Raw genomic sequence first — 26,469 nt, 5'->3', positions numbered from 1 at the left:
ACACGTGTGGCTCGGCTCGATTGCTGCTTGAGACTCCTCCCACAAAACAAAAATGGCCTCTCCCGCGTTCCCTCTGCCGTGTACCCACAAGACCTCTCTCTTAAAGCGACAGTACACGTATATGACGGTCGTTGTAAAACATACATAAAAGTAAATAACGACATAAAATAAAATGTAGTAAACACAAATAACAGCACACAGACAGGATTTGGTGATATTTCATACTCAAACAAAATAAAATAAAAACATTAATTTTAAACTGGTTACATTCAACCCTCCTGAAATTCACCAACATCCTGACAGCAGGATAAAAAGAGAAAGAGGAAAGGAAAAGCCCATCACTGACTACTGGCACAAGTGAAAAGAAGGACCTAGTCCTCCAGTCAACTTAGGAGCTACCTCGGTTACGAGGTCCAGAAAATAATGAGGTTGATCAAGTCTCAGAATTCCCTTAGATCAATGTGACGCCTGATACGCCACACCATGCACTTGGCCCAAAACAACCCTGTCTGATAGACACCTAATAACTCACATTAAACTAGTTTGAATGACTCCAACCTCCATCAAAGTTCAAACCCTCACACTCCGTAGAAATGGCATCTGAGCCATAGATTCTATTAACCTGTTCACTGACCTCACCACCCTCCCTGTGTGTGTCCTAACCCGACCATCGCTCTCTACTTGTGTGCATGAGACAGTGCGAGCTGCAACATCTGTATCGAGTGAGGGTGGTGCCCCTGTGTGCGAATCAGTGTGAGATATAACACCTACATCGAGTGAGTGTGATGCCTCTATGTGTGGTGCGTGTGTGTTGGGTGGAGACTGAGCAGTGGCCCCCACAGGACTGACTACCAGACTAGACGGAATGAACTCTTCCGCTTCTGCCCACTCAGATCTAGGCGAGTCTCCAAGTGATGAGACTGCTAGCCCCACTGCATCCCCTGAGACCGTCAGGACATCTGCACTGTCCTCCTCATCGGACTCTGCGCAGTCAAACAACTGACTGGTTGTACTGGACTCCTCACCCTGATCTAACTCAGGAAGGGGCAAGAAGTTGACCTCCAACAAACGGTTCCTGTGCACCACCCTGGTGTGCCCCTCTGCATCCTGAATCTTGTAGACGTGGATATTGGGGTTGACACCGACAACAGTGTAAACTCCGTTCTCCCATTTGTCAGACAACTTCTCTTCCCTCGCTCACTCTGGTTCGCAACCAAAACACGATCCCCGACAGACAGGACAGTGCCCTTGGCATGTCTGTTGTACTGTCACGCCTGATGCTGCTGCTCAGCCGTGGAGTGCTTCTGAGCGATCTCCATTGCACTCCTTAGACAGGAAGGCAGAGACTGAGCATAAGAGTCATAATCAACAACGTGAGGGTCATGCAAAACCTGCCTGAACATAACATCCACCGGCAGTCTTGGGACACGCCCATACATCAGGAAGAAAGGCGCGTAACCCGTGGTCTCGTGAACAGTGGCATTGTACGCGAGCGTGAGAGAATGGATCTGCTGAGGCCACTGTTGCTTCTGCTGAAGCAGAAGGGAACGGAGCATATTCCCCATCGTGCGATTAAACTGCTCTGTCCCGCCATTACCCATAGGATGGTAGGCCGTCGTGTGGGACTTCGCTACACCCGCCAACCTGAGAAGCTCTGCAATCAGGTTGCTCTCAAAGTTTGTGCCCTGGTCAGAATGTATTCTCTCCGGAAACCCGTAAACACAGAATACATGATCCCAGAGTTTCTTGGCGACCTGCTTCGCTGTCTGATTGGCGCAGGGGAACGCGTGAGCAAGCTTAGTGAAGTGGTCAGTAACCACTAGGACATCGACCGACCGCTGCTTACTGTCCTCAGCGGACCAGAAATCCATACACACAAGCTGCATCGGTGCGGAGGTTTTAATGCTCTCCAGGGGCGCGCAAGCAGCTGGCTCTGGGGTCTTCCCAAACACACATCTCCGACAGCATCTGACATATGCTCTGATATCCCTCTCCATGTCAGGCCAATAAAAACGCTGCCTTGCAAGAGAGAGAGTACGGTCCTGGCCCTGATGACCAGCGTGATCGTGGATGCCAGACAGTGCCTTGTCTTTCAGACTCAGAGGTAAAACATATTGAGACCTCCTCTGCTTGGACACTGGGTCCTTTGTCACCCTGTACAAGACACCATCATTGACTTCCAACTTCTCCCACTGTTTCAGCAGCCTGAGGACCTTCTGGTCAGCACTATGCCTCTCACGTCTCGATGGCCGCTTCCGAACAGTGACAAAGGGCAACACCTTGGAGATGCAGGGGTCCTGCTCCTGACTCAACCTGAGCTCCTCGGTGGATAACATTGGCAGTGTATCCTGACCACCCGACAGATGCTGAACGTGCTGGACCAAACTGAGTGCTGTGAATACTGATGCATCAGGCCAGTCACATTTGGCTTGACAAAAAGCCCTGACCTCAGCTGCATCACAAGCAAACCCAGATCGCGCACTACTCACTGTTTGGGACTGGCAACTGAGTCTGAAAACATCCTGCACAGAGTCCCCCTCAACCCCGTCGGCTTCCTGAACAAGGGCCGGGTAGGGCTCCCTAAGTAGCCTCTGACTGACGGGCTTGGAAAAAGGGTCACGACTCAAGGCATCCGCCACCACGTTTTTCTTCCCTGGCAGGTGTTTGAGATCGAAAGTGTAAGACGCCAACTTAGACACCCAGCGGATCTCACACGCGTCAAGCTTCGGCTTCGTTAGGAGATAAGTCAGCGGATTATTATCTGTCCAAACGGTGAAGCTTTGACCCTTCAGCCAGTGGCTGAACGTTTCACAAACACTCCACTTCAGCGCCATGAACTCCAGTCTATGAGCTGGATACTTCCGCTGTGAGGCACTGAGGGACTTGCTTGCAAAACCAACAGGTCTGGCCTTGGACTCTCTTCGGGGCACTTGAGACAGCACCGCGCCGAGTCCGTCCAAAGACGCATCGACCGACAAAATGAAAGGCACCTCAAAGTCTGGATGGGCAAGCACCACACACTCCAGTAACATCGTCTTCAACAGATCAAATGCTTCCCCACATTCCACCGTCCAGTCTGCGGAGGTAAGCTTACGGAAGCTGCCATGGGGCTTCTTATCCTTAGTTGACCTCCCCCTCCTCTTTTGTCCAGCTGTAAGGGCGAACAGGGGCTTAGCCACGGAGGACCAGTTCGGGAGGAAATGCTGGTAGTAAAATACCATACCAGGGAAAGATTTGATCCTACGAACAGAAGGCGTGCACCCATCACCTTCCATGAGATCCTGCACTGTCATGTTGGAGATGACCTCTACTTTGGAGGGATCGACAGACACACCTCCGCCATCAACCACGTGGCCCAAAAACCGCACCCGCTTCTGCAGCAGATGACACTTCTTCGGAGCCAGTTTCAAGTTGTTCTCCCTCAACCTCTGAAACACAGTGCGGAGCCTCGACAGAGCCTCAACCTCTGACGGCGCGAAGACAAGAAGATCATCAAGATAGCACACAGCTTCGTGAAGTTCAGATCCCCAAAGATCCCAATCATCATTCTCATGAAGGCTGCAGGGCTATTACAAAGGCCCTGTGGCATGCGATTGTATTCATGCAACCCAAGGGGAGTCGTGAAAGCAGTGTACTTCTTGTCATCTTCATGCATTGGGATGTTGAAGAAGCCAGAGGTGAGGTCCATCGTACTAAAGAGGCAGTTACCACCCAGCGCGGCAAGACAGTCCGACTGGTGTGGCAAGGGATGAGCGTCTTTCAAGGTCCGAGCATTCAGCCATCTGAAATCAGTGCAGATCCGAAGCCCGCCATCCTTCTTCCATACCATAACCAGCGGTGAAGCGTATGCGCTCGAGGACTTCCGGATAATCCCTTTCTCCTCCATATCAGTGAGAACCTGTCTCAACTTCTGATAGTGGGCTGGGGGAAACCCTCCTGTAGGGCAAGCGAAAGGGGCGCTCATCCACCAGATGGATGCGATGTGTGTATCCTGTGACCTCGCCACAGTCCAGAGAGTCCCTGGAGAAGATGTCATGGTACTCGGTGAGCAGCTGAGTGAGCTGGGACTTGCATGCCTCACTAACCTGACAGGAGCTGAGGTCAATGTCACTGAGTCCGAGCTCTGACAAACTCCTAGCCGGCTGGACAGGGGGGCAGGCACTATCTGTGGCGTTGGACTCATGCCTCCCTGCAACTGATCGCAGTCCCTGGAAAACATTAAAGTCCTCAATCGCCAAGCATGGAAACACATCAGCCAACTTGCAGTTCCTTTTCAGTGTGATGGCTTTGTCAGATGGATTGACAACAGTCATGGGTACCCACCTATCACCCCAGAGCGGTGTGACAAGTCGACCTACGAGGACACTGCGTGGCATGGCCTTGGAGTCTGTCGGCTCCACAACAACAGTGCTTCCAGCTGACATAGGCACCTTAGCAGGAAGTCTGCCCCAGACTAAGTGCTCGTGCCTCGGTAAGAGTGTCACGGCCTGGGTGAGCTTAACAGTACCTATCTTCTCAGGAACTGCACCACCCCTCCAGCGCTCTACATTCGTGAACATGGACAAGAACTGTTCAACGTCAGGACTAGACGGATGTTCCTGTCTGGACGCGATGTCCCAGTACTCAGTACCACTCTTGAGTACATGGGCCACATGTTTAATGACGTTTGTGCCAACTATCAGATCATCATGCTGACCGGGCACGACCAGAGTGGGTATGACAAAGGAAACACCATAAAGCTGCATGTTGAGGTCATAAAAACCATCAGGCCTAGTCTCCAGACCACCGCAGCCAATCAAGACAATGTTCTCTTCAGGCTGCTGCTTCTCAGGTAAAACACCCCCAGAGCGGAGCTTCTCTACTGCATTTTCACTGATACTGCATGACATAGAGCCAGTATCCAACATGCCATTAAGCTGCACACTCTGGTTGACAAGAACAGGAGCATAGAACAAGTCACTGAAAGCCTGAATCCTCTGTGTCGCCTGAATGACCATACGCGAACCCTGAGGTGCTTTGGCACACTTGTCTTCATACAAGTGAGCCAGGTCGGAGACATCAGTGAGGGATACATCTACATTACCCACACCATCCCTCTCTAGGTGTGGGTTTAGTAGTTTAACGGACGAGACTGACGACCAGCTCTTCCACCAGGCTGAGAACGGAGCTGGTTGGGCGGCTGAGGGTGAGGACAGTCCCTCTTCCAATGACCAGGAGACAAACAGTTTATACATCGGTTCTCCCGGCTGCAGTGGGAAAATGTGGAGTGATCCGGAGACTTACAAACCCTGCACAACCTCTGTGGTGCGTCTGGCACCCGCCCTGCGGCGTTAGCTGGCGGTTGAGTCAGCGTCGGTCTCCGGACTGCAGCGCTAACTGGAACCTGAGTCTGCATTGTGACCAAACGGTCTAGCAAGCTCACCAAACTCCTCATATAGTCATCACCGCCAGAGACAGGTGCGGGAGACGGTGCGGGAGACGGTGTAGGAGACCTTGCACAAAATGGTATAGGAGATGACGCATGAGCCGGGACGGGAGATGGCACCACCGGCACGGTCGTGTTCAAGTCGGGAGCCATGTCGACTACAGGGACATGAACCTGTGAATGGAACCTACGCTCTACCGCGCCTGCTTCACGTTGTCCACCTGCAGCAACACGGGACTTCCTCTCCAGCATGTGCTCATCAAGCCTCTCCTGGATCTCGCTAGCAGACCATTTCCCTGCGGACTTGAACTTAAAAACATTGGCAAGAGACTGATCTGGACAGTATTTGATAAACATCATGCTTACCTCGTGGCTTGGCTCTTCAATACTACGGCCCTGCCACTTCAAGCATTCGTCAGCCACCTCCACTGTTTTATTAAGCCTAATCCAATACTCCATAGCGTCCTCACCTGGCTTGGGCAGCGTACTGTAAAAGTCCGCAAGGGGCATGCTCGAGTATGTGAAGTCACTAAAGTGTTGCTTCAGTACATCAAAAATAATGTGGGGGTTCGCTATGTGGTCGACAGATGTGTTGCGCAGCTTTATCCTAACCACGTCCCCTGCTTTCCCCATAAGCTTAGCTAGAATCTCATGTGACTGCTCACTAACTGGAATGGCTCGCTTCCTCAAATACAAAGTCATAAGGCTCTCCCACTCATGAACTGTAAACTTATCAGAGCTATCGCCCCTGAAAATAGGAGGCTCCCTAGCGTCTGTCTGCATTACTACTCTAACACTAGGAGCTGTCTCCAAACGCTGTTCAGCAGACCTAGACCTGTCTGTGTGTGTTTCTACGCATTTGTGTGTCCTGCAGCTTAGCAGTGATTGACCCTCCTATCTTCTCTGCTAACCGAGTAATGAGCATGGCTAACTCACCCACTGGCTGCTCGCTGTTACCTAGCACAGCCCCTTCGCTGATACCTGGCCTGGCCCATTCTACGTAGCGTGTGGAGGTGAACTGAGGATTGCCAAATGTGGTCGGGTCTCTAGGTCCTGGTGCTCTGGTGTCTGGTTCCCCGCCCTCTAAGAGCTGCCCGAAACTCCTACCTACACCTAGCCGTAAACCCCCACCCACATCTAACTGGTACCCCCTCTCCATAGCACACTGGCGATCCAAAAGATCCTGATCAGCAATGTTACCCCCACCTACGTACGAACCACCCTCTGCCATGTTCCTACCTCTAACACTCAGATAAAATAAAAAATAAAATAAAAAAGTGAAAAGCTCAATTCATTTAAATAATTGAATCTAGAAATCACTAAGAGATTGAAACAATCACACACAATCAACAAATTCACCAATAGATTAATCACATATGCACATATCCAGTAGTTTAGATCAATAGATTATTCACACGAGTCCTTCAATCACATCAACATCAACCTTTTTTTCCTTTTTTTTTCCGTGTTTTTCTTCCTTCAGTATATACAAATGTCCTGTTCACAAGCCCAGTCCATGGTAACCACAGCTATGACTGTCCAGTGTCCACACAGCTCAACTCCAGTCGACTGTAACATGAGTGTACAGTCTATAGAAATACCTGAGGACGTCTGGGGCTTGATGACGACAGCAGCCTCCCGCGGCGAGCAACTGATGTCACTCTCAGGATCCAGGAGGGTCACGGCACCAATGTAACGGGGGCAGTCCTATGCTGTTCTATGCTGGTCAGCCTGCTGCATGCCCGTCACTCTCATCATTAGCTCTGCGTTGTGTTCTAGTTGGGTGGGGCCCCAGGTGTTGTGGGGGGCCCTCAGTCTCTCATCATCATCATCATCATGATCAAGGAAGGAGGGGGGACACACAGGACTCTATTTGGCCCACCTTGCCATTTATTTTGGTTTCAAACCCTTCGACAAACGTCCAGTCCTCCAGCGGGAGCGGTGTTTCTTACGGACGTGGGGGTCGAAGTTCAACCACTGCCCGGACTTCACTCGTGTGCGTTAGAAGGAGAAACCGTCCACGGGACTCCGATGTAAGAAAGGATAAACAAGCATTTTATCCCACAGCTTGCAGTATCTTCTTACAGGGATACTCAAGGTTACGTTCTCCTCAACCAGCAAAACTGTCCTACGGTAAGAAACACGTGTGGCTCGGCTCGATTGCTGCTTGAGACTCCTCCCACAAAACAAAAATGGCCTCTCCCGCGTTCCCTCTGCCGTGTACCCACAAGACCTCTCTCTTAAAGCGACAGTACACGTATATGACGGTCGTTGTAAAACATACATAAAAGTAAATAATGACATAAAATAAAATGTAGTAAACACAAATAACAGCACACAGACAGGATTTGGTGATATTTCATACTCAAACAAAATAAAATAAAAACATTAATTTTAACCTGGTTACATTGGGCATCCTCCACCAAAGCTATTTTCACTGGGTCTGTTTTCAGCAGTCCACTTGAACCGAAAACTCCACTGACTTCATCCATCCGCTACACTAGACCCATCTCCACTGCCTCTGGACGACTCAGCAGACAGCTGCCTCTCCCCTTGTTCACATAGACTGGAAAGGAGTATTGTTTCTCCTTGTATTTGGTTGTGGCCTGAAACTGTCCTATGCAGCTGATGTTTCCACCTGGGCTTATGAAGCATGTGTCAGGAGGTCCCAGTTTTATGTTTGGCTTCAGCTTTTTAAATGTCCCTTGGTTGATAACAGTAGCGTCAGCCCCCGTGTCAATTTTAAAGGTTATTGGTACATCAGTTATTGTTAAACTAACAGTCCAATCTTCCTGACTGCTCTCTTTGCCAACTTCTCCCAGAAAGTACAGCTGTTTAACCTCTTCAGTGACTTCTCTCACCGCTTTAGAGTGACATACACGCTCCCAATGTCCCTTTATATGACACTTGTTGCACTTACTGTTCATTGCAGGACACTTCCGCTCATCGGTGTGCTGCGTCTTGCCGCACCTCCCGCATTCATCTACTTTGTTGGTTGCAGGACTGCTGCCACCATGACGCTGTCCGCCCTTTTTCTTTTGGCGTCCGTCCCGCCGTCGGACAACATTGACGTTAGCCAGCTGGGCCTCTGGTTGGTTAGCTTGGAGGCTGAGCTGCTTTGTTATTGCCTCCGCCTGGCGCACTTGTTCAATGACTTTCACCAGAGTAAGGTCCGCTGTGAGCTGGAACTGATGGGAGAGCACTTTGTCTTTTATGCCCACTACCAGACGGTCTCTGATATGTTCATCCCTCTTGTCCCCAAACTCACAGTGTTCAGACAGCTCATACAATGTCCGGATGTACATCTCCGCTGTTTCTCCTGGCTGCTGGCTACGTTGATAGAAGCACGCCCTCTCATGTATGATGTTACGGCGGGGAATAAAGTAGTCGTCGAACTTTTTCAGTACGATATCATAGTCCACTTTATCACCCTCCGCCGCGAAGTCAAACGAGCTGAATATCTTTTCAGCCTCGCTTCCCATTGCATAAATCAGTGAACTCACTTGAATCTCCCCGTCGTCTTTATCCAGCTTTGTCGCGAGCCTGAAGCGCGAAAACCGTTGTTTCCACTCCGGCCATTCAACGGGGCAGTCAAACTTGAATTCACTCGGCGGATTAAACTTCGGCATGACCGCTCGTGTTCAGATACACAGACTATTCTGACACCATGTAATGTCCGTAGACGCCTTGTCTTACTGACATAAGAATAATTCAAGAATGAGCCGACTTCGTAGGTTCTTAACTGTGTAGCTTTTACTAGCGTTCATCCAACATACAACCTTCATAACATGCGCGTCTAACTTCCTGTATACGTCACACGCACTGCACGTACACCCGTGAGTAGGTCAAGTTAAACACATGACAGGACCTTCAAAATAATAACGTCTTTCATTCATTACAGTCAACCATGTCCGATTATTTAATCATACTGCTGTGGGAGTGCAGGAATGAGGAGACGGAGAGATAAAGTCAAGTCAATTCCATTTACTCGCCACACAAAACAACACCGATACAGCACAATCTCTCATGGCAACCTGCTAACCGCAAGGCTGCTGCAAACATGGCTCACCCCGGAAACCCCCTGCAGTGCGTAAGTCAGCACTCTAAATGTCCGTCTTAAAGGAGCAGCAGCCCCTGGTGAATCTACCCTCATCTGTGTATCACCACACAGGCCCTCCCAGAATTCCCCATCACGAAAAAATGCAACACAACAGTACTCAGTGAAAAACAAACAGCCAACAGGCAAACAGTCCTTAGTGAAACCGTCAACGTCTCGGGGGGCGGACCAGGCGGCCAAAATGGCTGTGCCGAATGGGTATCGGGGCGGGGGCAGGGGACAGAGCCGAAGCCCTGGCAGTGGCCGAGGCTGGGCCAGGGGCCTGAGAAGGGGGGCGTCCGCGCCGTGAGGGCAGGGCCAGTTCGACCGGCCCACCCAGGTCCAAATGGGCAGGCTTGAGACAGTCCACCGAGACCCGCTCCGGCTTGCCCCCCATGTCCACCACAAAGTTCTTAGGCCCGGCTTCCAGGACGCGGAAGGGCCCATCGTAGGGGGGCTGCAGGGTGATACGGTGGCTGTCGTGGTGGATGAAAACGTACCTGGCCGACAGCAGATCCTTGGGGACGTAGGACTGAGGGAGGCAGTGGTGAGATGTAGGGATCGGAGTGAAAGCGTTGGTACTGTCCCGGGCCACAGCCCGATGAGAAGCTGCTGACCAGGGGGCCACAGTGTCCGGTAGAAACTCACCCGGGACACGTAGCGGCTGGCCATAAACGAGCTCGGCAGACGAGGACTAGAGGTCTTCCTTGGGAGCAGAGCGAAGGCCGAGCATGACCCATGGGAGGCGATCAACCCAGTTGCTGTCCGTGATGCTGGCACGAAGAACAGCCTTAATAAACCGATGAAACCACTCACAAAGTCCGTTGCCCTGCGTGTTGTATGCTGTGGTGCGGTGGAGCTTCACCCCCAGCCCCTCCACGACTGCAGTCCAGAGCTCTGACGTGCGGGCCCCTGTCAGAGGTGAGGTCAGCCGGCGTGCCAAAACAGGCCACCCAGGACCGGATGAACGCCTGGGCTACCTCAGTAGACATGGTCGATGACAGGGGAACAGCTTCCGGCCACCTGGTGGTCCTGTCCACCATGGTGAGAAGGTGAGTGAACCCGTGGGAGAGGGGCAGGGGGCCTACCAGTGTTACGGCCTGCCCATCCCGCTCCTGCAGCCAATCAGCTCGTCAGGGCTGGGCTTAGTCGTCAGGGCTGGGCTTAAGTTTGCTGGTCTCCCGGAGCCCATTGCCAGTTCGTGCCATAACATCTTCGTTGAAGTGGTTACGCTTCCCTCCCTGTGTATTCTCTCCGAGTTTATCTCAACCCGTGGATTCTCTATTTTCTCTGCGGAGTTTTTTTCCCTGCCGCGTCCGCAATTTGGATTACCTGTGAGTTTTCCCGTATTTTCTGTTTGTTGGTGACTACCCGCAAAGCGACTCGCCGACTCTTTTCGTTGCCGTGCATGTTGTCCCGTTGGACCTTTGTATGACCTGTTAATAAAGTACGCCAGTTTCGGCGAACTCTATCTCTGCTTAGTGTCGTGCGCTTGGGGTCTTCCACAAACCCTAACAGTACGAAAGGGCCATGACGACCCCAGCAGGCACAGAGAGCGTACCGACCAGTCCGGTTCAAGCAGCTCTCATCGAACAGATCCGCCTGACCAAGTCCCACACCCAGCAGTTAGAGGCAGCCTCTGTCGCTGTGAGTGAGCTCCAGACTCGGGTCCAGCCCCTCCAGGCCTCTGTGGATAACCTAACAGGCCAACAAGAGAAATCTTGCGGCAGTTGCAGACCATCATGGTGGCTCTCGCCACCCAGCCGCCGGGCCAGCCTGCTCCTGGAGTCGTGGGTAACCTGCCCCCTGGGCCCGCTGCTCCAGTCAACCCGACAAGCCTGGCAAGTCGCCTGGTGGCTCCCGTGGGGGGGGGGGGTATTGTTACGGCCCGCCCATCTCTCGCCTGCAGCTGATCAGCTTGTCAGGGTTTGGCTTAGTCATCAGGGCTGGGCTTAAGTTTGCTGGTCTCCCGGAGCCCGTTGCCAGTTCGTGCCGTAACATCCTCGTTGAAGTGGTTACGCTTCCCTCCCTGTGTATTTTCTCCGAGTTTATCTCAACCCGTGGATTTGCTATTTTCTCCGCGGAGTTTTTTCCCCTGTGGAATCATCCTGCCGCGTCCGCAATTTGGATTACCTGTGAGTTTTCCCGTATTTTCTCTGTTTGTTGGTGACTACCCGCAAAGCGACTCGCCGGACTCTTTTCGTTGCCGTGCATGTTGTCTCGTTGGGCCTTTGTATGAACTGTTAATAAAGTACGCCAGTTTCGGTGAACTCTGTCTCTGCTTGGTGTCGTGTGTTTGGGGTCTTCCACAAACCCTAACAACCAGGTCCACATTCACATGGTCAAAACGCCTCTCGGGCACCAGGAATGGCGCCAAGGGGGTTTTGGTATGACGGTGTACTTTGGAACGCTGGCACGCCACGCAGTAGTCAGCTCAGGCCTTGACATCCTTCCTGAGGCCAGGCCAGACGAACTTGGCCCCCACCAGCTTAGTGGACGCCTTCACACCCAGGTGGGAAAGCCCATGGATAATGTCAAAAACACGGCGCCGTCAGCCGGTGGGCACCATGGGACGGGGCTGGCCCGTGGAAATGTCGCAGAGGAGTGTGGCGTTGGCGCTGTCAAACACCACATCCTCCAACTGCAGCCCCGTAGCAGCCGTATGATAGGCCTGGATGTCCGCGTCAGCAACTTGGTCTGCAGCCATGGCAGCGTAATCGAGTCCCAAGTGAACGGACCCTGCCACCGCCCGGGAGAGGCAGTCAGCGACCAAGTTGTCCTTGCCAGCCACGTGCCGGATGTCCGTGGTAAACTCCGAGATGGAAGAGTGCTGACGCTGTTGGCGCCCAGACCACGGCTTTGAGGTCTTGGTCATGGCAAAAGTCAGCGGCTTGTGGTCGATGAAGGCAGTGAAATGGCGGCCTTCCAACAGGAACCTGGCCCTGGCGTTTCCCTGGACTCTGAAGCTGCATGGCGGGCGACACTGTTTGGCCCTGGCACCGAACCTGTTGTGGTAAATAACACAACCCGCTATCACGCTGGCGGTGGGCAGCCACCACAGCCGCGGTGCCCGATGCGTCCTCCGGAGGCGGGGGCGAGGTCTGGGTGGGGAGCATCGCATGAACGAACTGCTGCCGGTTGGCAAGGAAAATCCTGTCCGCTTCCGCACCCAGAGCGCGGTAGTCTTTGGTGGAGGAGAGGGGGAGCTGGCTAACGCTGTGCGCACAGGCGTTGGGAGCTGCCGCAGAAAAATATGGGTGAACATTGAGAGGTCCGCCGAGCCCAAAACGGCCAACATCTTCTCCAGCAGCTCAGGTTTGCTATCACCGAGTCCGTTGAGTGACAACAGGCCCTCCGCCTTCTCCATCTCCGACAGCTCGAAGAGCTGTAAAAAGAATGCCTTGAGTGCGCCGTATTTTCCCACAGCCGGGGGGGCTTCCAGTAGCCCCATAGCTCAGGCCGTCGTCTGGGCATCCAACGCCGCCACCACATGGAAATACCACATGGAAATACCTCCCAGCTCGAACTGGGCTTAAATGTGCTGAAACCATGGCCGGGGACTGTGCTGCCAAAACTCGGGCAACTTCACCGTCGCTGCGGAGATGCTAGCGCTAACATGGACGATACCGTTAGCATCACTCGGAGCCGGAGCGGTGTCGTCATCGCTTTGGGTCGACATGTTCGTTGTCAACGTGCGGGGTCACCAATGTGAGAGTACAGGAATGAGGAGACGGAGAGATAAAGTCAAGTCAATTCCGTTTACTCGCCACACAAAACAACACCGATACAGCACAATCTCTCGTGGCAAACTGCTAACCACTAGGCTGCTGCAAACATTGCTCACCCCGGAAACCCTCTGCAGTGCGTACGTCATCACTCTAAATGTCCGTCTTAAAGGAGCAGCAGCCCCTGGTGAATCTACCCTCATCTGTGTATCACCACACTGCCATAAGAGTGTTGCCGTCTCTTGGCCGGGAGACTGGCAACACTACAAGTATGACCCGACCAATCAATTATATGCTGCCTTTAATGATCTTACGTGATTTCATAGGTCATCGGGGAGGAGGGTCAAGAAATTGTCAGTCATGGCTACAGAAACGCTATGTGTGATGTTGGCGGTCTTGTTTTCCGAAAAGAAAAAGAAAAGAAAGGCAAAATGATTTCTGGACGCTGTTGGGGAAGGATAACCTAGCATAGTGTAACGTGCATGGATAAGTAGACACATTGGTCCTTGACCAACGGGTCGGACCCTTTAGTCGATTGGTTAACGTTGTCGCTTGCGGAGCGGGAGACACGGGTTCGCGTCCCAGCTGTGGAGGTTTCCGGACTGCCCCCCGAATTCGCTACACTAGTTTAACCAGGGGTTAAAGTGGGATTTGGTAAGTGGGGGATCTCTGTATTAGAGAGGTGGGCAAACGTGCGGAAGTGATAGGTAGCTAGCTAACGTTAGGCTAGCTAACCACTGGTCCAGTAGTCCCGACGTTAGCATTGTTAGCTAATAATAGCTACCGGTAGCTAACGTTTGCTAGCTAGTTAGTTATTTGAATGAAAATATTGCATGGCCAGAGCTAAGGTTGGACAAACATAACTAGCTAGCTACCGGTAACGTTACCGGACGCTACCGATAGTTAGCTTGCCTAGCAGCATTCAAACAACTAGCCAGCAACGTCAGCAACTAGGTAGCAACGTTACCGAGTGGAAGATAGCTAGTTAGCTAGCTAGCTAACGTTACGTTCACTAACGTTAGTTGCTTGAATGAAAACCACAGCAGAGCTAGACAAAACTATTGGAAATACTATTGGAAATACGCTGAAGATACTCACTCTTTATGCCCCCCAATCCAAGATAATAGTGCAGGTTGCAGGTTGATGCTCTCTCCAGTCTTGTCTGCCTGGTGCGGTGAACTGACCCTGACCCGTGAGTGTGAAGCCAGTCTCTTTTGATGTCAAGTCTGGTGAAGCCACACAGCAGGCAGGTGCGGGTCACGTGAGGACGCGATATCATTCAAACTTTTAGAAAAAGTAAAGTAGTATAAAAATAGAGGAACGACTTTATTTGCGATTTATTTTGTAATGCTTGTGAATTGGCTGCATCATGTTTTTTGTTTTAAATTTTACTGTGACAAAAAGGTTGAAATTACTCCTGTCTACAAAGTGCCGGATCTCAGCTCCGGTTGACTTGGGGGAGGAGAGGAAGTGCCGGTGTCGGGATCCGGGTAGCTCCGGCCCACTTTAATCACTGAGTTTAACCAGCTATTCAACGTGTTGCTTTAGTCATCGTCCTCCCTCTGGGAAACATCTAAAAGACGGGTATATTGTTACCACTGCTCAACGAATCTTTCCTCGGTTTCGTTGTTCCACCTGACAATAGCAGCAACATCCTTCCTTCTTTTGCCATGTTTACATATGTGCGCCAGAAAGCACTCTGTCGTCCTATTGGTCAATGTAAAGGAATACGTCATAGGAGATGTCAGACTAGGCAGGAAAACAATGTGAAAAAAAAAGAAATTGTAAAAAAAAAAAGAATATGCAAAAAATGTGGCGTCTAGGTAGCATAACGGTCTATTCCGTTGCCTACCAACACGAGATCGCCGGGTCGAATCCCCGTATTACCTCCGGCTTGGTCGAGCGTCCATATAGACACAACTGGCCGTGTCTGCGGGTGGGAAGTCGGATGTGGGTATTTCTCCTGGTCGCTGCTAGGCCTCCTCTGCTCGGTCGGGGCGCCCCCGGATCGGCAGAGAGGGGAGAGCGGGGTAATTGGCCAGATACAATTGGGGAGAAAAAGGGGGGAAATTTGAAGAAAAAATACACAAAATATGAACATTTTGTAAGTTCAATTGTGTAAATAAAGTTTATTTAAAAAATACAAAAATTCTGACATGCAAGACTTTTAGTCGGGGTGTCGTGGGGTGTCCCAGACGCAACATCGCTGTTCTTTGACTATATCACACTAGACAGGGTAAAGACACCTGTTCTGCCTGCGCAAGTGTTTATTTTGATGTAATACCACTTTCAACCACTGGGTGTCTACATGCTATTGTTTTGATGTGATTTAACGCCACCGGCTCAAGAAGAAGAATGAAACAGGAAGTGTAGTTACAGTAAAGAAAGTAGAAAAAGCTGTTGCATGTCTCAATCTTCGCTCATCATTCTGTTTAACGCCATCAGAAAGCAATGACTGTAAGTCTAAATAATAGTGTACATCTTTGGTAACGTTTGTAGGTGTATATTGTGTAGTTTGAATATTTTATAGGGTAGTTTTGTTAGCTTAGGAAAAACGGGGTCTATTAGCTAAGCTGTATTGTGTGCTAGCTATTCATTTGGATGTGTTAGCTACATTATTGAGTTGCATTGTGTTAGCAATACCGGATATTACTATGATAGTTTTGCGTTAGCTACAGATATTAGGTAAATAGCTATATGTTAGCTGCAGAAATAGATGTTTTAGCTAGTTAGCCATAGAGATTTTATACAGTCTTACTGTAATTCAGGTTACTTTTGATAGGTAACGGTATATCTATACGCAGATATTTTACACCTATGTATATTTTTATATTTAGCGTAGGTGCTCAAAATTATATTTTATTTTCTTCGCTACAGTTTCACTCGTCGTCGTCGTCGTCGTCGTCGTCGTCGTCATTGTCATTTCACTATAGTTAATGGCAAGACGTCATTAAATTCCCCTGACTTCGAGTTTGGCTTGCTGTTCATCTTTGTTCCAACACTTCTGGGAAGTTTACAACATTGAGGGAGCAGTACAGTGAAAAGTCAAACCTCAGATGGCGAAACAGCCAAGCACAGAAGATTCCACTACGCATGCTGCAATGGAAAACCCAGAGAATGAAGAAGAATCCTTGCTGGAAGAAACAACACCACAGGAGATTAGGTCCAGTGTCTCTAAAACATCTTCCAAGTCATCAGTTAGTAGTGCAGCTGCCAGAGCGAGAGCCTCAGCCCAGACTGCATTTGCTAGAGCATCCTTTGCAAAACAGGAGCTACAGATTAAGAAAGAAAATGCAAGTTTGGACCTGGAAAGCGCCATGCTAGAAGCTACTTTAGAAGCTTTAGAGAGTGAAAAACAAGCTGCTGCAGCTGTCGCCGAGGCTGAAGCTTTAGAAGCTGCAGATGACAAGAGTAATACGACCAGCAGCCGCGGCGTATCACCAAATACGGTTAGAGAGAGAACAAGAGAGTATGTGCAGTATCAGTCTCTGTTCTACGCTGACCACGCTGTCTCCTCACATAGTGCTCCCCCCCACACAGCACAGGGACCACCTCCACCCAGACAGGCCTCTGAAGGACATTATCCCCAACGAAACAACACTGCTCTTCTCTCCACGTCCCATGGGCAGACACATAGAGACAGTCCAGTAGCCACACAACGCCCTATCTCCATGCTTAGGGCCAAACAACCGTCCATGTCACCTGATGCGAGGAACTTCTCACCAGCCAGGTACACGGCTACCCCTGCCTCTGACCATTCTACTGAGTCTAACACGCAACGTGCTTATGTAGCCCAGCCCCCAAACATGATGGACTTTGCCAAATATATGGCTCGTAGAGAGCTGGTCACTACAGGGCTTACTAAGTTTGACGACCAGCCAGAAAACTTCCGAGCATGGGCATCCTCGTTCCTCACTGCCACTCAAGGCCTAGACCTATCTGCCACCGAACAGCTAGCCCTATTAGTGAAATGGCTTGGCAAAGAATCATCTCAGCACACTAAAAGGATTCGAGCCGTCGATGTCTGCAGCCCTCCCGCTGCTCTTCACTTGATTTGGGTGAGACTAGAAGAGTGTTATGCCACCCCAGAGGTAATAGAGAGTGCTCTGTTCAGACGCCTAGACAGTTTCCCTTCTCTGTCACCCACAGAAAACACTAAGCTCAGAGAATTCGGAGACCTCCTCACCGAGCTGCAGTCAGCTAAAGCGGACGGTTACCTCCCTGGACTTACCTACCTCGACACTCCTCGGGGAATAAATCCCATCGTTGAAAAGTTGCCTACTTACCTTCAAGAGAGATGGATGACCGCTCGCTCACGATACAAAGAGGAGCATAGAGTGACTTTTCCCCCATTCTCGTTCTTCACTCAGTTTGTCTGCACTGAGGCTAGGAAGAGGAACGATCCAAGTTTCGTCCTACCAAGCAAGACCTGCAAGATCTACCGAAATGAAAGGCCCTTCTCAAAGCATGAGGGAGGAAAGACGCGAGTGACAGTAAACAAGACAGATGTGTCTGACACAAAAGAGACAGACAAGTCAGAGGGTGACCCTGCTAAGCACTGTCTTATCCATAACAAGCCCCACCCTCTCACAAAATGTAGAGCCTTCAAAACAAAGACAATGGCAGAACGAAAGGCATTTCTAAAGGAGCACAGAAGATGTTACAAGTGCTGCTCCCCTTCTCACATGGCCAAGGACTGCCAAGTGGAGCTGAAGTGTAACGAGTGTGAGAGTGAACGGCACTGCACAGCCTTACATCCAGACACTCATTCATCCTCCACGCCCGCCAATCCTACCACAGGAACTGCATCAGAAGATCAACGCACTGCTCCTCCTCCACATCACAGCGATGTCTCCGCTGAGGTGACTTCAGCATGTACACAGGTATGTGGCCCTGGACTCCCAGCTCGATCCTGCTCCAAGATCTGCCTCATGAGCGTGTATCCACGGGGGCAACGGGAACGCTCTGTCAAGATGTATGTGGTCCTTGACGACCAGAGCAACCATTCGCTGGCCAGATCGGAGTTCTTCAAACTGTTCGAGATCCAGAGCAGCCTGTCGCCTTACCTGATGAGGACCTGTGCTGGTGTCATGGAGATGACTGGAAGAAAAGCAGTTGGCTTCCAGATAGAAGCACTGGAAACTGGTGAGTGCTTTGACCTCCCTCCTCTCATTGAGTGCAATGAGATCATGCCTAACAGAACAGAGATCCCTACAAGAGAAGTTGCCCTTTCACACACTCACCTGAAGACCGTGGCTCCTCACCTCCCAAAGCTCGACCCATATGCTGAAATCTTACTTCTACTGGGGAGAGACATTATCAGAGTGCACAAAGTGAGAAAGCAGATTAACGGGCCGCACAATGCACCCTTCGCACAGTGCTTAGACCTAGGGTGGGTGATCGTGGGGGAAGTTTGCATCAACAATGCCCACAACCCGAATGTGAGCGTGTACAAGACTAATGTCCTGGAGAACGGGCGCCCATCCCTTCTCACTCCTTGCCCGAAACGTGTCAGCCTGAAAGAGAGAGCAAGCTACGGCGGGGAGTCCGGGCATAGTGTATCCACTCACGTGTCCAAACACGTCTCTTCTGACATGCCAGCTGAAGAAAAGCTGGGACTTACTGTGTTTCAGAGAACTGAAAGCGACAACAAGTGTGCCATGTCACTCGAGGATGAAGTGTTCCTCGAAATCATGCAGCGAGAGGTTCACCAAGACGAACAGAACAGCTGGGTTGCTCCCCTTCCGTTTCGGACACCCAGACCACCTCTTCCTAACAATCGAGAGCAAGCCCTCTCTTGCCTCACGTCCTTACGACGCACCCTGGACAAGAGGCCAGAAATGAAGGAACAGTTTGTTGCCTTTATGGAAAAGGTCTTCGAGAACAAACACGCCGAGGAAGCACCCCCACTCCAAGAGAAGGAGGAGCGCTGGTATCTGCCTATCTTCGGGGTCTACCACCCACACAAACCAGGCCAGATACGTGTGGTGTTTGACTCGAGTGCACAGTACTCTGGCATATCTCTGAACAATGTCCTGCTCTCTGGACCCGACCTGAACAATTCTCTTCTGGGAGTGCTGATCCGATCCCGGAAAGAACTGGTCGCAGTAGCAGCCGATATACAGCAGATGTTCTACTGCTTCCTAGTCAAAGAGGATCACAGGAACTTTCTAAGGTTTCTCTGGCACAAGGACAATGATCTGACCAAAGAGATAGCAGAGTATCGCATGCGAGTGCATGTGTTCAGGAATAGCCCTTCCCCAGCCATCGCAATCTACGGCCTTCGACAAGCCGCCAAAGAGGGCGAAGAACAGTATGGGTCCGACACATGCCGCTTCGTCGAGCGCCACTTTTATGTGGATGATGGACTCACCTCCCTCCCCTCTGAATCCGAGACCATCGACTTACTCAAACGCACTCAAGCGTCCCTCGCCAAGTCGAATCTGAAGCTACATAAAATTGCTTCAAACAGCGTCAAAGTGATGCAAACCTTCCCACCTGAGGACCTGGCCAAAGACTTAAAGGACCTTGGTCTGAAAGATGAAGAGCTCCCCACACAAAGGAGCCTTGGTTTGTGTTGGGATATCAACTCCGACACATTCACTTTCAAGGTCACAGTGAGTGACAAGCCCTTCACTCGTCGTGGCGTGCTCTCAACTGTTAACAGCCTCTTTGATCCCCTTGGTTTTGCAGCACCAGTGACAATTCAAGGAAGAGCGCTGCTGAGAAAACTGTCCACCGACGCAGAAGAATGGGACACCGAACTTCCTGAAGACAAGAGAGGAAGCTGGGAAACATGGAAAGGATCACTTCTAGATCCGAGCAGTCTCCATGTTCCACGAGCCTACACTCCACAGTCGTTCTCCAAGGCTACATACACAGAGTTGTGCCTTTTCTCAGATGCTTCAAACTGGGCCATAGGAGAAGTGGCTTACCTAAGAACTGTCTTTGAAGATGGAGAGTGCCACGTTGGCTTCGTCCTCGGAAAAGCCAAGCTGTCTCCTCGTCCCAAGCCCATGATCCCTCGCCTTGAACTGTGTGCAGCTGTGCTTGCGGTTGAAATGGCCGAACTGATTCTCCACAAGCTAGTTCTATTGCGACAGCAAAGTCGTCCTGGGATATATGTTCAACGAGTCCAAGCGCTTCTACGTATATGTGCATAATCGGGTTCAACATATACGTCAGACAACCTCTCCACAACAGCGGCATTATGTGCCTACAGACCAGAACCCAGCTGACTTAGCGACCAGGTCCGTCCCTGCCTCCAAGCTCGCCAGCACCATGTGGTTCAGCGGACCTGACTTCCTTCACAAGCCTCCTCGTCCTGTGGAACAAAAGTCATTCGAGCTTGTGGAACCTGACCTGGACGTGGATGTACGACCACAAGTCACCACCCTCGCCACTCACACGAAAGAAGGCCAACTTACCTCAGAACGGTTCCAACGTTTCTCCACCCGGGAGTCCCTTCTGGATGCTGTTGCCTACCTGATCCACCAAGCTCGTTCATTAAAGTCGAGCACCACAAACTCACCTCAAACATGCAAAGACATTTCTCAGACCTATATCTGAGGTCATCCTCCTCCTTCCAAAAGAGGATTGCTAAGAGGCTTTGATAAAAGACTTTAAGGTAGTGGCATTTAATAATGCCAGGCGGGGAGTGTTCTGCCTGCGCAGATTATTTTGATGTAATACCACTTTCAACCACTGGGTGGCTGCATGCTATTGTTTTGATGTGATTTAGCGCCACCGGCTCAAGAAGAAGAATGAAACAGGAAGTGTAGTTACAGTAAAGAAAGTAGAAAAAGTTGTTGCATGTCTCAATCTTCGCTCATCATTCTGTTTAACGCCATCAGAAAGCAATGACTGTAAGTCTAAATAATAGTGTACATCTTTGGTAACGTTTGTAGGTGTATATTGTGTAGTTTGAATATTTTATAGGGTAGTTTTGTTAGCTTAGGAAAAACGGGGTCTATTAGCTAAGCTGTATTGTGTGCTAGCTATTCATTTGGATGTGTTAGCTACATTATTGAGTTGCATTGTGTTAGCAATACTGGATATTACTATGATAGTTTTGCGTTAGCTACAGATATTAGGTAAATAGCTATATGTTAGCTGCAGAAATAGATGTTTTAGCTAGTTAGCCATAGAGATTTTATACAGTCTTACTGTAATTCAGGTTACTTTTGATAGATAACGGTATATCTATATGCAGATATTTTACACCTATTTATATTTTTATATTTAGCGTAGGTGCTCAAAATTATATTTTATTTTCTTCTCTACAGTTTCACTCGTCGTCGTCGTCATCGTCGTTTCACTATAGTTAATGGCAAGACGTCATTAAATTCCCCTGACTTCGAGTTTGGCTTGCTGTTCATCTTTGTTCCAACACTTCTGAGAAGTTTACAACATTGAGGGAGCAGTACAACACCCGTTTGTCGTTTCCTGACGTTCATAATCAGGCCTGACGCTGGAAATTAATCGGTGATGACAAAATAGTGTGAAAATCGGGCTGAATTTGTGTAGTCTGATCCCGGCATTACAGCACTGACCCTGGAGCTATATCTAACTGAAAATGTGGCGGGGGGGGGGGCGCAACATGACAATTGGAAAACATTCTTCACATTCCTCTTGAATTGTGAAATTCTAGTAAAGCAGACACTTCTTCTCCAAGAAAATCACACGTTCCTTTGACACCCAATTTATGATTTTATGCTTTTCTATGCAACCTATCTGACTGGCTGTATTTGATTTCCAGGCACTATCAGAGACCCAGCCATGAATTATTTGGTTCCTCTTTCCCGTTCTTACTTCTCTTTCCCTCTAAACCGAGTTTCATCTTGATGTATATAAGTTTTAATGGTATGACTTTCAAAAATGTCCCTGAATTATATGTTTGAACTTAAATTTTGTGTTAAAGATTGATGAGTCTAACACAATCAAATTCTGCTTTCTTGGGCCCAGTTATGAGTTGAAATCTGTGCTTTGAATCGTTCATGCTAATTCACTGCATTATACATCACCAAGTTCATGTTGCTCTAACCATCAGACATGATGTGTTAACTGAGTCCTGAATATCAAAGGTCAACGCCATAAATTACATTTTGACACAGCGGTATCTTATGCTCTCTAAAATATAAATTATGCATTTAATGTAAATAAAAACTTATTAAATCTCGACTCATAATGGGAGCAGCCGAAAGTAGTAGCAGTAGTAGTAGTGGTAGTAGTAGAAAAGCTTATTAAATTGGTACATTCTTATGTGGCTCATCTAATATAATTTCTAGGTGTAAAATGAAGCAATGAGTTCTGTCAGGTTAATTGCATGAAATCAAATAACCCACATTTGGCTTGTATTAACAGAGGGTTTTTGTGATAAATATAATTCCACCTCCCTTCATCTCCACAGATGAAATAAACTGGTTGTGTTTTTCCCCAAGTGACTATAAACTGAATGTTGTTTTTTTTGGGGGGTTTTTTTAAAAAAAATTTTTTTATGTCAGGTTTGTTGAAGGTGGTTTCAGCTGTGCTGCATCTTGGAAATATGAGCTTTAAGAAGGAGCGTCACTCAGACCAGGCCTCCATGCCTGATGATACTGGTACACACACACACACACACACACACACACACACACAAACACACACACACACACACACACACACACACACACACACACGGCCGTTTGTCTCTCTGATCATACCTGTCATATCCTCTGTCTCAGTGCCTTTATGAACATCTATATAAATAAAGTTATCATTATTTTGATTATCATTTCCATTCTTTATACACCCACTCACCCTCCAAACTGCCCCTCCTCATTTTGTTCCCTCAAGCTGCCCAGAAAGTGTGCCATCTGTTGGGAATGAATGTGACTGACTTCACACGGGCCATCCTGTCCCCTAGAATCAAGGTTAGTATGATAACATGAGTTGTATGGTAGCATGAGTTGTATGGTAGCACAAGTTGTATGGTAGCATGAGTTGTATGGTAGCATGAGTTGTACGATAGCACGGGTTGTATGGTAGCATGAGTTTTATGATAGCAAAGTTGTATGATAGCATGAGTTGTATGATAGCACAAGTTGTATGGTAGCACGAGTTGTATGTTAGCACGAGTTGTATGGTAGCATGAGTTGTATGATAGCACAAGTTGTACGATAGCACGGGTTGGATGGTAGCATGAGTTTTATGAGAGCACAAGTTGTATGGTAGCATGAGTTGTATGGTAGCATGTGTTGTACAATAGCACGGGTTGTATGGTAGCATGAGTTGTATGGTAGCACGAGTGTGACTGCTGTCACTCTGAAGTATTGGACTGTCTTCTAACAGCTGCTGATGTTCTTGATGTCTATTGATGCATACAGGGATGCTTTGTTTGTCTGAGATGAGGTGTTTTGTTCTGAAACTAAGGATCAGTTTTGGATTAGGATAACCTGCATAAATTCTGGGTAACAAATGAATAAATGACAGGAAACATTCTTACTTGATTGAGAGAGATCATCTCATCATACTTAAATGAGTTGAATGTGCATGTGGGAGAGTGGGGTGTGGAACAGCGTTCCTGAGTGTGTCTAATTGACTCAGGACAGATAAGTTGCGCGACGCACGAAACAAGCTTGTACTGCTATGTATCAAAAGTTTTTTTTTTCCTACATCTATATTGATATTCTGCTCCTCATTAATTGAGCACTTTTATCAACACCATTGACGGTTTCCGGAAAGAAAAAAAAAGATGTGTATATATATATATATATACACTACAGTCAACACCGCCCTGTGATGGCCTGGCGGCCTGTTCGTCCAGGGTGTCATATATATATGTGTGTGTGTGTGTGTGTGTGTATATATGTGTGTGTGTGTGTGTGTATATATATGTGTGTGTGTGTGTGTGTGTGTGTGTGTGTGTATATGTGTGTGTGTGTGTGTGTGTGTGTGTGTGTGTGTGTGTGTGTGTGTATATATAGTATACACACACACACACACATACATAAAACAGATCTTGGAAAAAACACACCCAAAAGTAAGTATAAGTGGAGTTCAGGGGGGTATGGGGCCTGTTGATTAGTAGGGGGGGGGGCATTGGTGTAAAGTGAGAACAGCAGTGGGAACAGGCCTTTGGTGGGTACCGGTATTGATGATCTGAGGGTCCAAGACATGCTTCCCCAATTTCACGCACCGACTCCTGTTGGTCAGGAAGTCAGTGATCTACCTGCAGGTGGAGTGGGGGCAGGGTAGAGTTTGTCCTGGATGAGAGCAGGGCTGATTATATTGAATGCAGAGCTGAAGTTCACAAACAGGATCCTGGCATAGGTACCAGGAGAGTTCAGGTGAAGGAGGATGAAGTGGAGAGCCATGTTGACTGTGTCGTCTGTTGACCTGTTGGCTCTATATGCAAACTGTAGTGCATCCAGGAGGTAGGTGGTGATGGACTTGAAGTGGGACACCACAAGGCATTCAACAGCCTTTATCACTACAGAGGTCAGAACAACAGGTCTGTAATGATTTAGGCCTGTGTTCCTTAGCTTTTTGGGGACAGGGATAATGATCGAGGCTTTGAGGCAGGGTGTCACCCTGCAGTCCTCCAGGGAGGTGTTAAAAATTTCTCTGAACACTGTAGACAGCTGGTCTGCATAGTGTTTAAGGGTTGAGAGGGAGACAGCATAGGGTCCAGCTGCCTTGCGGGGGTTCTGTCTTCTGAACAGCCTGTTAAAAGCCCTCTCCTGAATCAAGAGAGTAGGTGTGGAAGGGGGAGGGGAGTGCTCAGGCTAGGAGATGGGGGGGGGTGTTGGTAATGGATTATGGGGCCCTTGGAGGGGGAGGGGGTTGGATGGGTCTGCAGGGGCTGATGGCTGGGGTGTTGAGTGATACAGTCCAAGATGACCCTTTGTCTTTTGAATTGACAGTAGAAGTCATTCAGCTCATTAGCAAGGTTGGAGTCGTTCAGTCTGGAGGAAGGTTTGGGTTTGTAGTTGGTGATATTTTTCAGTTTCCAGACTAAGGCAGAATCATTGGCTGAGAAGTACTTCTCCATTTTCCCTGAATACTTATGTTTAGCCTCCTCCTCCACCTTACCAAATGTGTATTTTGCCCTTTCCTTGTCCCCACTCCTCAATGCCGCCTCCTTTTCCAAATGAAGCCGTCAGAGTTTGGCTGTGAACCAGCACTTGTCATTGTTCTAACACACCCTGGTTTGTGTTAGTATACAGCTGTATTCACAAAAGTTGATGTGCATTTGGGACAGGTCTAAATTTCATAAGTATGACACACATATTATTTTACAGTAATTAGTTCCTTTCATTTCATGTCATCCAGGTCGGCAGGGACTATGTGCAGAAAGCCCAGACACAGGAGCAAGCAGAGTTTGCTGTGGAGGCCCTGGCTAAAGCCTCCTATGAGAGGATGTTCCGTTGGCTGGTCATGAGGATCAACAAGGCCCTAGACAAGACTAAGAGACAGGGGGCATCCTTCATTGGCATCCTAGATATTGCCGGATTTGAGATCTTTGAGGTAATAAAAAAATGTGTGTGCAGGTATAGTATGTGATACAATATATGCCCGCCTTTGTAATGATTCAGATGTATAAAACTCCTGTAATTATAACTATATTAGATGTTGCTATAACAAGAAAATTTTGATAACTTCTGAACTATTTGCCCAGTGATCTAAAATTTGGTATGCTGTCTTTGTCAAGCATCCTAATGACCGCTGAAATAACAACGTAGCCATGTAATCAACAAGGCTGCCATCAGCCAGTCAAATTTCAGCTGCCAACACACAATTTTATATGACTGATCATTACAGAATTTGGTACACATGTGTAGGTATACTCCAGATGCCAGGCATTTGATCATAATTGGCCTGATGGTTGTGTTGTTACAATCAACTTTAAATTTTGGCAGCTAGCTGAAAAAATGTTTGGTCTTGAATCAAAATTTTGTACTTTGGTCATGCCAAATTATGTGCAAGAATACTCTAGATGCAAGCCTATGACATTGTCAGAGTCTGCAAATAAGGGTGTTTGTCCAAACTGCATAGACCCTCCTAGTAATTGTCAGTTGCGGCTATGTTTGAAGTTACAATCCTGAAGATTTACAAGTAAGCAAATGTCGTTACAATAGTGCTAGTAATGAGCACTATTGCAATTGTTCAGTTTTATGGTGATAGTCTGGCAGAGCTTCCCCAGAAAAAAATGATATAGGAGAAAGCATATCAGGAAAATAATT

At 48.8% G+C, this 26,469-nt stretch overlaps 1 protein-coding gene across 2 annotated transcripts in view; it reads left to right on the top strand.

Annotated features, from left to right (window-relative positions):
* The window catches only part of LOC130112542 (myosin-9-like), a 204,522-nt gene that overhangs the window by 16,241 nt on the left and 161,812 nt on the right, over nt 1–26,469 (top strand). For both annotated transcript variants that reach the window (XM_056279957.1, XM_056279956.1), the window contains 3 exons: nt 22,750–22,845; nt 23,081–23,157; nt 25,559–25,753. In XM_056279957.1, coding sequence (XP_056135932.1) covers nt 22,750–22,845; nt 23,081–23,157; nt 25,559–25,753 — 368 coding nt within the window. The remainder of the gene's footprint in view (nt 1–22,749; nt 22,846–23,080; nt 23,158–25,558; nt 25,754–26,469) is intronic.

The sequence above is a fragment of the Lampris incognitus genome, chromosome 5 (genome assembly GCF_029633865.1).
Source record: "Lampris incognitus isolate fLamInc1 chromosome 5, fLamInc1.hap2, whole genome shotgun sequence".
NCBI classification, from domain to species: domain Eukaryota; kingdom Metazoa; phylum Chordata; class Actinopteri; order Lampriformes; family Lampridae; genus Lampris; species Lampris incognitus.
Note: the sequence above shows the minus strand (reverse complement) of the source record. Positions and strands in the feature narration are given on the sequence as shown.